Raw genomic sequence first — 15,715 nt, 5'->3', positions numbered from 1 at the left:
TCTTAACCTTCTTTTCTCCAGGCTAAACATCCCCAGCTCCCTAAGTCGTTCCTCATAGGGCATGGTTTCCAGACCCTTCACCATTTTTGTCGCCCTCCTTTGGACACGCTCCAGTTTCTCAATGTCCTTTCTGAATTGTGGCGCCCAGAACTGGACACAATATTCTAGGTGGGGCCTGACCAGAGCAGAATACAGTGGCACTATTACTTCTCTTGATCTAGACACTATACTTCTATTGATGCAGCCTAAAATAGCATTGGCCTTTTTAGCTGCCGCATCACACTGTTCACTCATGTTCAACTTGTGGTCTACTTGGACTCCTAGATCCCTTTCACACGTAGTTTCATTCAGCCAGGTGTCACCCATCCTATATCTGTGCATTTTATTTTTCCGCCCTAAGTGCAATACCTTACATTTCTCTGTGTTGAATTTCATTTTGTTAGCTTTGGCCCAGCTTTCTAGTCTATTCAGGTCATTTTGAATCTTGATCCTGTCCTCTGGGGTATTAGCTATTCCCCCTAATTTGGTGTCATCTGCAAATTTTATAAGTATGCTCCCAATTCTGTCATCCAGGTCATTGATAAAGATGTTGAATAGCACTGGGCCCAGGACAGAGCCCTGTGGGACCCCACTGGTCACTTCTCTCCAGGATGAAAAGGAGCCATTGTTGAGCACCCTTTGGGTTCGGCCGGTCAACCAATTACAGATCCATGTAACAGTTCCTTTGTCTAGCCCACATTTTACAAGCTTGTTTGCAAGTATGTCATGGGAAACCTTGTCAAAGGCCTTAATGAAATCAAGATATACTATATCCACAGCATTCCCTTCATCTACCAAGCTGGTAATTTTATCAAAGAAAGAGATTAGGTTTGTCTGGCATGACTTGTTTCTCTGAAACCCATGTTGACTTTTTGTGATTATGGCATTGCCTTCTAGATATTCACAGACTCTCTGTTTAATGATCTGCTCCAGAATCTTTCCTAGTACTGATGTCAGACTAATTGGACGATAATTGTTGGGATCCTCTTTTTTCCCCTTTTTGAAGATGGGGACAACGTTTGCCCTTCGCCAGTCTGCTAGGATCTCTCCTGTTCTCCAGGAGTTTTCAAAGATTATTGCCAATGGCTCCGATATTACATTTGCCAGTTCTTTTAATACCCTTGGATGGAGTTCATCTGGTCCTGGAGACTTAAATTCATTTAGATTAATAAGGTGTTCCTCTACTATCTCTTTACTTATTCTGTGCTGAAATGCCCCTATTCTGTCCTCTGCTCCATTATCCTCAAGTTGAGCACCCTTTGCCTTTTCTGAGAAGACTGAGGCAAAGAAGGTGTTGAGTAATTCAGCCTTTTCTCTGTCTTCTGTTAGCATTTTGCCATCTTCTCCACGCAGTGACCCTACCGTTTCCTTCTTCTTCCTTTTGCTGCGGACATATCCAAAAAAGCCCTTTTTATTGTTCTTAACCTCTCTAGCAAGCCTGAGTTCATTCTGCGCTTTAGCTTTTCTGACTTTACCCCTACACATGCCTGCTATTTCTTTGAATTCCTTTTTTGTGATTTCCCCCTTTTTCCATTTCTTATACATGTTCCGTTTCAAACTCAGCTCAGTTGAAAGTTCATTAGTCATCCATCCTGGTTTCTTGAGACACCCTCCGTTTTTCTTTCTCACTGGAATTGTTTGAAATTGTGCCTTCAGTATCTCTCTTTTGAGAAACTCCCATCCATCCTGAACTCCTTTATCTTTTAGTATTTCTGACCATGGAATCGCCCTCAATACTTCTCTAAGTTTACTGAAATTCGCTCTCCTAAAGTCTAGGATGCGTGTCTGACTATGCCTGGCTTCTCCTTTCCACTGTATTAGAAACTCCAGGAGAACATGGTCACTTCCACCTAATGATCTCACCACTTGCACCCCATTAACCAAGTCATCCTTGTTGGTTAGGATCAAGTCTAAAACAGCTGACCCCCTTGTTGCCTCTTCCACCTTTTGGACCATGAAATTGTCTTCCAGGCAAGTGAGGAATTTGCTAGGCCTTGAGGATTTTGCTGAGTTTGACTTCCAGCAAATATCAGGATAGTTAAGTCGCCCATCACTACTACATCTCTCTTTTTTGACTGTGTGGTCATCTGTTCTAGAAAGTTATCATCCAATTCCTCAGTCTGATTTGGGGGTCTGTAGTAGACTCCCACCGTAACATCCTTGTTGTTTCCCTCCCCTTTAATTCTTATCCAGAATATTTGACTTTGAAGGCATCCTTACATGAAATTTTCATTTTAAAAGCTTTTTATTGCTGAGTCAGCTAGTTTCTAAATGGAGCAGAGGGAAATCAAAATGTTTACCCAAGCAAAGAATACATCTTGTTGATATGATTCACAAACAGGTTCTAACTAAAAGCCAATAAACTAAGCATACCTGATGTCCAGCTGTTACTTGCTTCAAGACATTTTCATAACAAACTTCATCCATGTTAATCAGCTGCTGTACCTGAACAATACGACACAAATGCTTTATTACATTATCATTTTATCCCCATTTATTGCAGTTTCATCTATACCATGGCCTATATTTTGAGCATTAATACAGTCTTACTAATACCAAAGGAATACATTATTTTCAAACAATTACATATTTCTCCTTCACTGAGATGCTATGAAAACACTGAATTATACACTTGTCTTAAATGTGAACCATTAAAATATAAAATTGTACCTATGAATTTTCTCCAAACAATACTATTACATTTGTTTAGCACTACCAGCATACCACACTTAACAAAATATATGTGTTCCTTGGCATTAGATTTGTAACATAACATGTTGGTACCAGAGGCAGAACTAATATGGAAGCAATAGGGATAGATTCCAAGGCCTAAGCAACAACAACAACAACAACAACACAAGAGTAGTTCAATAGTTATTAAAAAGTAACATTACATATGTAAAATAAAACAACCAGACCAGGTAAACCTTATACAAGCAAAAAGAATAAAGAAAAAAGAAAAGAAAAAAGAAAAAAAGAAGCTCTCAAAGGTCATTTGAAGTCTTCATCCAAAAGGTGGCCAAACTTATATATCTAAGCTTTGTTGTTGTTATTATAAACGTGCTGTATCTTCTAATGCAAGGTTATCTCTTTTGTTCTCTGTTTTGCAGCTGAAACACGCTCAGTACGGTTTCTGGAAGCAGCTGCTGTTTATCCTGCCTGTTACACACAGATACAAATAGGATCAGCCAGAACAGAATCCCATTCTATTTCAGTTCAAGAGTTCTGTATTGCATTCTTTACTTCAGACACATTGCTGCAACCCGACACCAAAAGTATGCGTTTCTCCAACTGTATGGTGTTTCACCCTCCCCCCCCCCCCCCCCAATGCTGATCTTGCTTAAAAAACTTCCAGCTAGATAAAGGATAAGGAGGAAGGGTGGTAGGCTGGAGAGGTGTAAAAATGCTTTGCAAAAAAGGAGCTTCACTGTCAGAGGGGTATAACTCCATAGATCATGTGTGTATGTGCGCGCATGCAAAAAAATGCCTGAGCTTAGGGCTAATAAGGCTGAAGAACAACAGCTATTCCCTTCTTCTAACTTGGATCTTTACATGCCTTTTAAAAAATTGATTGGACATTTAGAAAATGTAACTAGCCTTAGTGGACCATGAGGATTTTGTGTGCAATGAGGTGCCTAATTTAGCCTAGAAGGAGGTTTTAGTGCAGCCCGTACAAAATTAAACCTTTCTGAGTATGGCTCTCCAACCTGCAGCAAAAATGTAGAACTGAATTTCACTGCAAGGTTGTTGCATCCTACTCTCACCAAGCTAAACCAAGCCTGCAGTAGTGAACAATAAGGTAGGTATAAGCTGCTATCTGAATTTCAGTCCAGGCCCCAGCCAGTAATACCAGCTAATACTTCTGGGCAACACTACAGGGCAGTTTTAAACAATTCCAAATTCAATCTGCAGTATTCAGCACAAGCAAAACTACAGGGCTATCAGTAGCCTTTCTTCTTCAGCAATAGTGTGTCCACTCTCCAACTGGAAGAAACTGAACAGTATTCTCTCAGAATTTGTACTAGTAGGTTTTTTTTTTTAATGTTTTATACTAAATTAGATGTCAGAAAGAAGGAGAACTCTTCTCTTTGCTATTATCCTTTGTGCTGGTCCCCAAACACAACAGGGAGCCACTTTTTCACTGGGAGGGCACATGTCACCTTCACTGACAAGCCCAGGAGACACATGAAATCTGCAAGCTGCACCTTCTCTGTTCCTAGTTTAAAGGATGATAATTTAGACACAGTCAAGAAAAATATGGCCCAAGGCCTACAGTAGAATTGAGTCTGGCCTATAAAGAAGTGCTGCTCTTCCCAAACACCTAACATCTACCACCTGTCTCTCTCACTGTTCTTGACCAATTTATTCTTGTAGATGAACTGTTATAATGGAATAATCAAGTGCAACAATTTGAAAGACCCTTTAATAAGCCCCAAGGCCAACTGGAATGCAAGACTTTGCTTAAGGCATGACTGAAATACATCATTTGTACTCAGGATATCAAGTGGAGATATACTCGTCCTTGTTTTGTGAACAGACAAAATTGGTTATCAGCAGCTGCACGCAGCCCTACAGAATAGTTAAGTTTCAGAATCATTGGAAAAATTATCAAGTTTCATGTTCAAGAAACTGCATTGGCAATCTCTTTGCTGAACTGAGCAGCTGATGCTTACTTATCCTTGACCTATATTCACAAGCCAGGAGTAGACAATGCCAAAGGGTTGGATGGTGGGGCACACAAGCCCTAGAGGGTGGCATCCCTTACCTAACTCACACCTTCTCATTTTTAAAACACTGGGAGGGGAAATGAAATGCAAAACCCACCCCATGCTGTTGTGGGGAGGGCTGCTGCCAACTCAGGAGAGGCATTTTTGAAACCTGGAAATAAATGAGAAGTCATTTTGTCTTCTCTCTGCACAACTATGACAAAAATTTCTCATTGCCACATCCCCTAGTGTTTAGGGCATTTTAATTATTATTTTTTTTGGAAAGTTGAGTGGAGTATGCCCACACTTTTCCAATCCATGCTTTATAATAATGGGAGAATGAAGAGTCACAGAATAATCCTAAAAAGTAATGGTGGAGCACTTTGCTCTAATACTATTTAACTACTATGCCAAATCACCAGTGGCCAGGTTGGCTAGAAAGGTTGGAACTGAATTCAACAAGAAGAAGATTTCTCATATAAAAAGTTATTGAGATGTAATCCCCAGTTAAGTCTATATAGCAATGTAACTTAAGGCTACAGAATAAGGGAAGAACACTATGCATGAACATGCTCAGTGCCACATGGAATCCTTACTTGATATCAGTTCCAGTTCAGAAATAAAGCTCAGAACAGACTAACCAAGAGTATTTGGTCTTCATATTTTCCTCCTGGATAAGATAAAATGTGGCAAACCACCAAAACCTCAACTTTATTTACAAGCTCTTGATGCTAACTTTAATTGCCTCCTGAAGCTTATACACTGGTGCCTCGGGTTACGAAATTAATTCGTTCCGCCATTCCTTTCGTAACCCGAAAATTTCGTAACCCGAAAAATAATCCGTTAGCACTGGAAAGCCTATAGCTGCACTTTGCAGCATTTGAATTTCGCGCCGAAATGAATTTCGTAACCCGAAAAATATTTCATAACCCGAAACAGTTTTTGCCAATCCAACTTTTTCGTATCCCGGAAATTTCGTAACCCGATCATTTCGTATCCCGAGGCACCAGTGTATTAACATTGATGCAATACAGCTTCAGAAAAGTAATTTACCATTTACTCTCTCTTGATTTTAACCTTTGCATAATTCCTGATCAGTAACTAAAACACCAGTTCTCAGGGGCTGGGGTCGTGGAATGGGAATCAATCATTAAGGCAGCAACAGCTTAAAATGAAGCCAGGGAATTCCAAGTCTTAACTGAGACTTTGTCTATAGCACATCATTACAAAATATTAGTTGATTGTAGTGAATAAATAACTCACTAGCAAGGAAATAAAATTAAAACTGCCATATCTATTACTGCAGCAAAATATGCAATAATGAGAACCCCGTATAGCAAAAAGCCCCATCAAATCCAAGCTTAATGAAGAAAAACAGAATTACAAGGGCAATCAGTCTGGAAAAAGATAAGCTAAATATTTCCTCCTACATAGACAGTTTCCTCCTACTGAGACAATTCACTGTTGCTGTAGTGTTTTGCAAATGAGCACATTTGTGAGTCAGATGGAATACTAAAAAATAATGCAAAAGTGAGTCTCACAAAAATAATCTCCATGCTGTTGCATAAAAGAGTTCAAAACAGCAATCCCCTCTAACTAGTGTAGTTGGAGTTACAGTGTAATTGTATGCATATGGAGATTATAATATTCTACTATAATTAAGGCCTGGGACAGACCTCCCAAAAGGGGTGGCCTGGCGGTGGCCTGTTTCTCTTCAAAGAGACAATGCAGCAGCCAAATAGCACGGTGTCCCTCCAGAGTAAAAAGAACCCAGTTCTTCTAGGTTCTTTTTACGGCGCCCGGCTTATGTCATGAGTGCACCATTGGTGCACTTGTGACGTACGCAATGCGTGGCGACGTACAGACGCTGTGCATCCGTTATGCCAAGATGGCGGCACCCATGTAGATGGGACAGCACCATCTGGCCGCCACCATGCCATGCTAGGGTTAGGGACCGTGCGGTTTAAGAGTCACCGTAAGTCAGAAATGACTTGAAGCCACAAACACAACAAACTATAATTAAAGTGAGTTAGCTCCTCGTAAGTGTGTTTAGGATTTCTGCTTGATCTGCCTTTACAAAACAGCCTCCCCAGAGCATCAGAAGCCCGGTGTTGAAAAATGGGCTATTCAGAAGCCAGCAGCTTCCTCTCTGGACAGCAATGGAAATGACTGTCTCTCCTTTTCTTGATCACTGACACCCCATTCCATTTAATGCCAAACATTGATCCTAATGTTCAAGACTTGTCACAATGGATACTGAAACAGCCTATGTGAATCACACTATCAAGCAAGGTAACACTCTTAATATTAAATAATGTTCCATGCAATACCATCATGTAGCACTCTGAAGCACTTTGTAAAACAAAAGAAATGTAACTTGACTGCACCAAAGTAGTTTACTATCTTAAGTCATATCTGAAGTAGACAACAAGAAAGGAAATACAAAAAAATGTAAAGGGGCAAATAGAAACAAAATGTACTTGCACATTCTCAAGCACTGTTTCTGTTTGGGAAGGTATGGTCACCACTTCAGGCAAGTGGAAACACACTGTTTCAAAATCTTCTGAAGAACAGTTCCTTCACAATTGCTTTTCAAATTCTTTAATTAAAAAAAAATTACCTTATTGGTTGTCTTGATCCCAATAAATGTCTGTCCAAGTGGAACAGGCCGAAAACGACCATCAAAATAGAACAGTCCAATGTAAGGATTGACATGCAGAAATGTAGCAACATCAAGGTAATTAGGCAGTGTTGCTGAAAGGCCCAAGATTCTAATCATGCTTTGCGTAGATTCAACCTGTAACAAAAAGAAAAAAATATTATTGTACTCTCAACTTTATTAAAGACTACACAAAGTTAATTTTGATTTAAACATAAAAATCAACAATAGCCATTGTAACAGAAAAAGAGCTGGTGAGGGTACTAACAGTTTAGTTTGTACAGTGTGTGCAAAAGAAGTGGACAGACCTATACATCTGAGATTTTATTTCCCTGCTCTTGCCTTTTCCTTTCTTCCTTCCTCTCTTTCTCCATAGTAAACCTACATGAGCCATTTAAACATAAAAGATTCAGGGTGAGAATGACTTCTTGTTCCTCTTCTCTTGCTTCTTTATATCTCATCCCGCCAAAAGACAACAACAAAAAAGCAAAAACAAAAAAGCAGAAAACAACAACAACAACTCAAGAACCTGGGAAATAAGGCAGCTTAAAAATTAAAACAAGCACAATAAAGGTGAACCATACAAAAAAAGCAACATTAAATGGAACTGAACTATTAACAACACGTTGTTGTTGCTGTGTGCCATCAAGTCATTTCCAATTTATGGCAATCCTAAGGGGATTTTTGTTTTTTGTGTTTTTTTGGCAAATTTGGTCAGAGGAAGTTTGCCATTGCCTTCTCCTGAGGCGGAGATAATGTAACTTGCCCAAGGTCACACAATAGCTTTCATGACCCAGCTGGGAACTGAACTTTTGTCTCCAGAGTTGCTGTCCAACCACCACGCCACACTGGCTCACATTAAAAACAGTTTAAAACATACAATTAAACATGCTAAAGAGCAGTTTAAAAGAAGTACATGGCATGTGCTTAAAAGCCCTGTCTTTGAAAACCTTCAATTCCCAAAAGGCTGAGCAATATATGCTGAAAATAAGAAAGAGCATGCCCTATGAGCATATACTTAACCTGAACTGAGCACACAGCCTTTCACACAAAACGCCACTCCTAGTTTCATCATAGCCTTCTTCGTTTCAATAGTTTAATTTAGAAAAAAGCAAAAAACCCAACAAATCAACAAGCCATAGCAACACATAGGAACAAACATTTCTGCCCAACCTGGTAATGTTCTCATTCTTCAAGCAACATTATAACCCAAATGTGGGTTATAATTTTGTTAGATTTGATTTAGAAAAATGAAACTTTTTGTTCATTTCCATTGCTCAAGAACTGGAATCCAAAATTTTTGTCACTCTGCTTTAGATCACTGAGATATCTAGCAGTGGATCCAGATTGCCTCTGGTCTACAGAACTGTTCTCAAACATTAAGAATTGTTCCTGAAACTAGCATACGTAGGAGAGGGAATTATTACAGTAAGATCTTCAAGGGGGGTTGTGTTCAGTACAAACATGGCATGAATGAAATTGTTAACAGGATGGACAAGTTATTGCTGAAACATAGTAGAAATTTTAGATTCAGGTCCAATTCTAACATTCATCTGAGTGCACTCACAAGTCTATGGAAATGTGGCATTTGATTGGCCTACTGCAAATAAATATTTTACAAAGCATTCAGAAGCTGCTCTTCTGGAAACTTTGATCAAATGGAAGAGATTAAGAGAGAATCCAAACAAACTCAAGATAATGGTGGTATGGCACAGTTATGACCATGAGGGGATAACCCTACTTGTGGCCAATAGGTGTCTCTATGAAATGATTAGGTTAAGAAATTAGGGGAATGTTACTTGACCCAGTACATAGTCCTAAGAAACATTGAGCAATAAGGAGGTTCTCTCCTCTCAGATAGCTCACACCTGGATATGGTGATCCTGTACTGTACAAGCTGAAGCCCCTGAACATGACATGAAATCTTCAACTGATAGAGAATGTAGCAGCATATCTTATACTAGTTGCTGAGAGGCAGGTACATGCTTAGCCTGTTCTGAGACACTTATACTGTCAGTTTTATTTCCTGGCCTAATTCAAGGTATTGGTTGTAAATTTAGTTTCAAGTTTGCAAGTTTAGGGCCACTAAATCTGGGGGGGAAAAGAGTCCTCCTATCTGAGCACAATCACTCACCAAGGCTTAGTAAACAGGCTACCTGTTGGCTGTGACCAGCAATGGTCCTGCAGAGGGTGTCCCTAAATTCTGGAACCTATTTCCTAAAGACATATTTCTTTGATATTAATGTTTAAGTTATAGGTAGCCAACTTATGACTCTCTTATTGGACTTCAACTCACATCAGCCTAGCCATCACAGACAATGGCAAGTGATAATGGGAGTTGCAATCAAAAAACAGCTGGAGGACAACAAGTTATTTATGCCTGGTCCATTTTGCTTTCATTTAAACTGATTTTCTGTGACTTTTCCCCCAATGGCTATGTTTTTTGTTCTAAACTACCTAGAACTGCTAGAAAGATGGTACAGAAGCAGTAGGTAGGTGAATGGGCAGAGTTATAAATAGACTATAAGAATAGAGCAAAAAATTGCTTCAAGAGAATTGCTTCAAGAATCTTAACTGGAAAAGCCTCATGGGAGCAGTTCTACTTTTAAGAATTAAGAACTGACAAGACTTGCTTTTGATTAAAAGTGAGCAATTTAATTTGTACACCAAGTAGTCTGTAGGCAACACTGTTCCACATTAGAACGGTAATACTGAAACGGATTTGAGTCAAAGAGCAATCCTGTCATGATTTATAGGTGTATCTAATTGACAGGTAACTGTAACAGTGTGAGGAAATATAGGCACCATATCATTTCTGCAATTACTGAAAACTAGTGCATGAAAAAGAAAGGAGGAGCGTAGGCAGTTTTTATGGTCGTGTCAGGAATGCTTTTAGGTATCACTAACTCTTACTGCAAAGAATCCTGAGAAAAGAATAGTAGGGATAGGACTTTTTATTTTATCAACCACAGCTAAAATGGTTTCCTACATGTCCTAAAAATCATACATTCATTTCATTTTTAATCTATGAGGCTTCAAAACCATGAAGATTATTTTGTTAAAGATAATTAGCTCAACTCCAAAACAAAACTTAAAAGTTTTAGCACTAACATTATGTGATGCCACACAAATTGAAATGTATTTAAAATTCAACTGTTGCCAATACCATTCTATGGACAGACTTCTTTATGATGGAAACAGGAAAGTAAGAATTGTGAACACAGGTTAGAAGGTTAATTGCGCACATGGCTGGATATGTTAATCCCTCTTGATGCAAAAATGTTACTGTTAAATTATTTTAAGGAAATCTTGCTTTCAGGAGAGTTAGAATTAGAACTAGGCTTACTAATTGGAGCAAAGATTTAGATAGCTGCCAACTTGGGAAGGGGGCATATCTATAATGAAAGAATAAGTTTAGAGGATATGGTCAACAGAATCTGTCTTTATGTTTTCTTTCTGCAGGAAAGACAGCAATATTTATAGAAATGTAGACTGTTTGCATTAGGTACTTAAATATGTTAATCCCTATGCTATATTTTCAGCACTGCAATGGAACATTTTTTAATTTGAAAAGGAATGTATCGACAGAGCTTTTCTCTGGATCTTATAATAGTAGGCCGACAATTTGCCCACTTTGTGAGCAAGTGTGCTGGTTTAGATAATTTTTCATAGGGTAAGGTTAAGAAACACTGATCAAGTAATAAAATGGAATGTCAAAATTCAAAATGTTGTAGTCAATTATTGATAAAAGCTAAAGATGGAGAAAGACAATAATGGTTATAGTTTTCATTAAAAGGTATGTTACAGTTGACTGGAACCCCATCCTCCCAGAAAAACAAAAGTGAGGAGAGAGATAAAAATACTTCTAAATCAGAAGACAGGATTCTGACATTACCACAAGCTCTTCCATCTCCTGCTTGATAATCTCTCTTCTTTCAAAAGACCTTCTCCCACTCCTGGTAGGAAAGTATGAGGACAAAGGGGACAGAAGCAAAAAAGTCTTTCTATGAAAAGTGGAAAGGGAGAGATGGATGGGGAGACTGAGTGCCTTACACTTGACGCCTCTGTCCTGGTAGATGTGGTGAAATACTCATCCTTCAAGTACAGCTGGCCTTCCTTATCTACAGATTTTTTTATCCACAGATTCAAGCATCTATGGCTTGAAAATATTCCCAAAAACATAAATTCCAAAAAACAAACCATGATTTTTTCCATTTGATATAAGGAGCAACATTTTGCTATGTCATTATATTTAATGGGACTTGAGCATCCATGGATTTTGTTATCTAGGAGGGATGCTGGAACCAAACCCCAGCTGATAACAAAGTCACACTGTACTGTTAAGATCTAGATGCCTATCATACAGACATGGATTTTAAAAGGCTTGAATTTAAGCAGCGAACCTTCTCCCTCAAGAAACTGGGTTGATATGTGCCCTGGAATCCTTGATGCAGTTGTTGTTAGTGATTCTGAACATGTTTAGGCAAGATTGCTAATCCTAGCTATACATGTTTCAAGGCATGTTTCTGTGCATTTTCCTGCAGGGAAAACAAGCAGGGGAACACAAATAGTTGCAACATGCAGCAACTCCAACTCATTTCCTTGAAATCTATAATAACTACAGATTTTCTTCTTCAGCCACCTATCAAGCATGTAATTGAGTAAATTATGGGACTAACACTGAAATTTAAGAGATATGAAACCTAAAGGACATGAAAAATCTTCATTCTTCATCTACTCTACTGCACGAAGCAAACAAGAAAAACATCTATTTTCTACTCATTAAGCATGCTGAATATGTTAAGCACATTACATCAGTACATAGAGATTGCCATTAGACAGAAAACAGCACATGTGTTCAAGCTGTCATATTTCAAAACTGCTTCTCCTAAGCAAAGCAGTTTTTGAAAGGAAACGTATTTGCACTGCATAACCTCCCTCTTCCACTTGTCTTTTTTTCTCCCATAAATTCTAGAACTTATTTTCTCTGAGAAGTGATTGGAGACAGACTCACCAAACTGATAAGTATATAGTTTGAAAGTGATCATTTAAATATATATGTAACGGGCAGATTAAGAAATTCAGATTAAAAATGCAACAGCAGGATGCTCTAAATTTCTCAGAAAACATCCTTCCTACTATTACTACTTAAAACAACTAATGGGAGACAAGGGATCTTACCTAAGAATGTGATACCATCATATGTTTGTATGGACTTATGCTAGCAAGCATTTATCAAAGCATTTTATTTAGCAAGATTACTACTACATATTAAAATATGTACAGCTGCTTGCAAAAATGTGCAAAAAGATGTGTAAAATGTAAAGGCATACACCAAAAAAGTATATTCAGTTTAGAATCCAAGCACTGAAATGAATATATATTTGGCTTAACTATGCAGAACAAAATGCATTTGTAACTAAGCAACTACTCAATAGCTATGCTACACATGGATTAAACAAATGAATCCTGATGCTTGAAGAACTTTAACCTCACTAGCCTCTGTTAACAGTACAAACAATCTGGTGGGGACAAAAACAGTGAACAGTACATAACATTAAAAAAAAAACTTTGCAATTCGGTTCTATTTTGCAATGGATGAACACCCATATGATTTTTCTGAGAATGCTTTCACACCTGACAGCTAAAAAGTACAATCAACTCTTTCTCTGCATCTCTCTGTTTATCTCACATGTCACTATTAAAGCAGAATAGAATGCAAAAAAGAGTCCTAATATATGTTATTGTCAGGTAAAGGTTTACACTTTCAATATAGAACAATTTACATGGTATCTGTGCTGTTATTCTTACAATCTAAGTCAGGGAAGGGAAGGCAGTTAATTACTGGTCAAATCACTGGGCTACTTAATTTCTTCACTGAAGATGACAGCCTCCGGTGAAATTATAACCTCTAAAATCAGCCCTCTATACCCATGGCTTGAAAATATATTTTTTTAAAATCCAAAAAGCAAACCTTGATTTTGTCATTTTATAGAAGGGACATTATTTTACCACCCCACTGTATATAATGGAACTTGAACATTCACACAGTTTGGTATCCATGAGAGAGGTCCCAGAACCAAACCGCAGCAGATACCAAGGGCCCACTGTACATTGAAAATTAACATTATTCTGAAGGGATATAAAACAATACAACAATATGGCATGCTGTGCCATAGTGGGATTATAAAAATAAGGAATAGAGTGTGCAAAATGAAGAGTTACAAGGCTAAACATATTTTTTACAAATTGGGAGCATATTGTTGCCTCATTTGTACTGCTTTTTTTAAAAAAAAAATACATCACAGGTCATATTCCAATAAGCAATTCATATCTAATACTTCCTAAGGTGAAAGTCTCATGAAGCCAGTACTAAACTTAAGTGACATCTGCTATTTAATTTTGAATAAATGTCTGGCACCCCCTCAAGCTATTAAAATGAAATGCTTTTATAAATAATGCTGCAATAAAGAACAGCAGCACAAGGCTGATGGGGGATAATGAGAAACAAACCCAAAAGAAAACCAGTGCAATGAAGGGGCAGCAGTAAACACAGATTTCAAGAGGAGATTATGCAGAAAAATGTGTGATTCAATGGTGCTCCAAAACAGCTGTAAATCATAATAAAACATAATAAAACAATCATACACACCTGGACTTCTCATACAAACTGTGCCACACTCAAACCCTCCTATGGCCCCACCCTACCTAACTGGTTTAAAGCTGAAGACAAAGAGAAATGTCTATCACCAGTTCAATAAGCTCTCTACTTCCACACAACAGTAATCATCATACCACTGCCATCATACGCTATTGCATGTGTTTTTATGTTTCTCTTCTGGCTTAAACAAATATTCATCCTTAATATTAAAGGAAGAGGACCAGCTTGGCATGATGACTTGGCAATTGTCCCTTCAATATCAGGATGGTTTCTAGAGAAGGAGCAAAAGAAAAAAACTGGAAATCAAGTATTCAAAGTGGAACAATGAAAGGAGACAATGGCGGGTTACAAACGGCCCTCAAGGGGCCGTTTTCCCGCCGCCGCCATTCGCTGCGGAGGGAAGCCCCAGCGGCCAGACCGCGAGGCTTCCCCGCGCAGCGAAAAAGGAGTGCTGAAATGGCGCTCCTTTTGGAAATGCGGAAGAGGCGCCATGAGGGGCGGAGCACGCCCTCGCGGCATCACTTCCGCCGCGACACGTCTGGACGCACAGCATCCAAGACATCAAAATGGCGGCGCCCATGTGGATGGGCGCCGCCATTTACGACGTGCTCCGTGCGTGTTGGGACACGTTAGGAAGGGGCGACTCTTCCTAACCCTAACATGCCCCTTCCTAACCCTAACACGCATGGAGTGCGTCGTTAGTGGCAGTTTGTAACCCGCTAATGTTTCACATGCTATACAATGGTAAAAAACTTGTATTTCTTAAAAGGCCCAAAAGGTTTTGGCCTTATTGCCAATTGGCCTTCTTCAGAGACTACTCTCTTTATAAGTGGACCTTTGAGTATTAGAAGGAAGGCAGTATTAAAAGGAGCACTAAAAGGAAGCCTTCCTTCTAATACTCCAAGGTCTACTTATATAGAGTGCAGACTGCAACTCTAGAAATTCTAAGAACTGAATAATCGCTGAAGAAGGGCAATTGGTGATAAGGTCAAAACACACTGGACTTTTTAAGAAATAGGTTTTTGGCCATTGCACTGTATAGCATGTGAGACTCGTCTCCTTTTATTCTTCCACTGGTTTGTTGAGAAGATAATATTGACTGACTTGAGGAACTGACACTGGTCCCAGTGAGGAGGCAAGTACATGCTTTATGTCAAAAGATGCAGGTTTTTGAGGTAAAGGAAAGGTGTCCAAGGCACAGGACACAGCACTGAAGAGGGCCAAAGCTGACAATAGTGTTGCAACAGTAATCAAACACAATTTTTTTTAGAGGAAGAATATTACCATAGCAAGGTAATAAAGAAAATATGTTAGCAGAGAAATCTTGAATGGACTGAAATTAAGAAAACAAACTATAAGGATGCTACTGTTGACAGCTCTACATTTAGAACACCACTATTTCCATTACGTTATCTTTTAACAAGTAACTAATCACCATTAGTTTCATGAACTGCAGTGCACCACATTTAAAAAGGAAGTTTTCTTCAGCTATGTGTCTCATTTTCACATCCAAAGAGTTGGGGATGGATTAAAATACTTTCTTATCTCCACTATCCTTGCCTGCCCATCCCAATGAGGCAGATTAGCCTAACTTGCATCTTCATAAAGAAATTAAAACTATGCTTCAAGCATTCCAACATGTTCTCAGTG

General features: G+C 38.7%; 1 protein-coding gene across 1 annotated transcript in view; it reads right to left on the bottom strand.

Annotated features, from left to right (window-relative positions):
- The window catches only part of ASCC3 (activating signal cointegrator 1 complex subunit 3), a 332,057-nt gene that overhangs the window by 210,569 nt on the left and 105,773 nt on the right, over positions 1 to 15,715 (bottom strand). The window contains exons 12-13 of the mRNA XM_089530681.1: positions 7,366 to 7,542; positions 2,413 to 2,484 (exon numbers count right to left, since the gene is read on the bottom strand). Of these exons, the coding sequence (XP_089386807.1) occupies positions 2,413 to 2,484; positions 7,366 to 7,542 (249 nt within the window). The remainder of the gene's footprint in view (positions 1 to 2,412; positions 2,485 to 7,365; positions 7,543 to 15,715) is intronic.

The sequence above is a fragment of the Sceloporus occidentalis genome, unplaced genomic scaffold (assembly GCF_023333645.1).
Source record: "Sceloporus occidentalis isolate IW3139 unplaced genomic scaffold, rSceOcc1.0.p SCAF_6, whole genome shotgun sequence".
NCBI lineage: Eukaryota > Metazoa > Chordata > Lepidosauria > Squamata > Phrynosomatidae > Sceloporus > Sceloporus occidentalis.
This window is presented reverse-complemented; position numbering and strand designations above follow the sequence as displayed.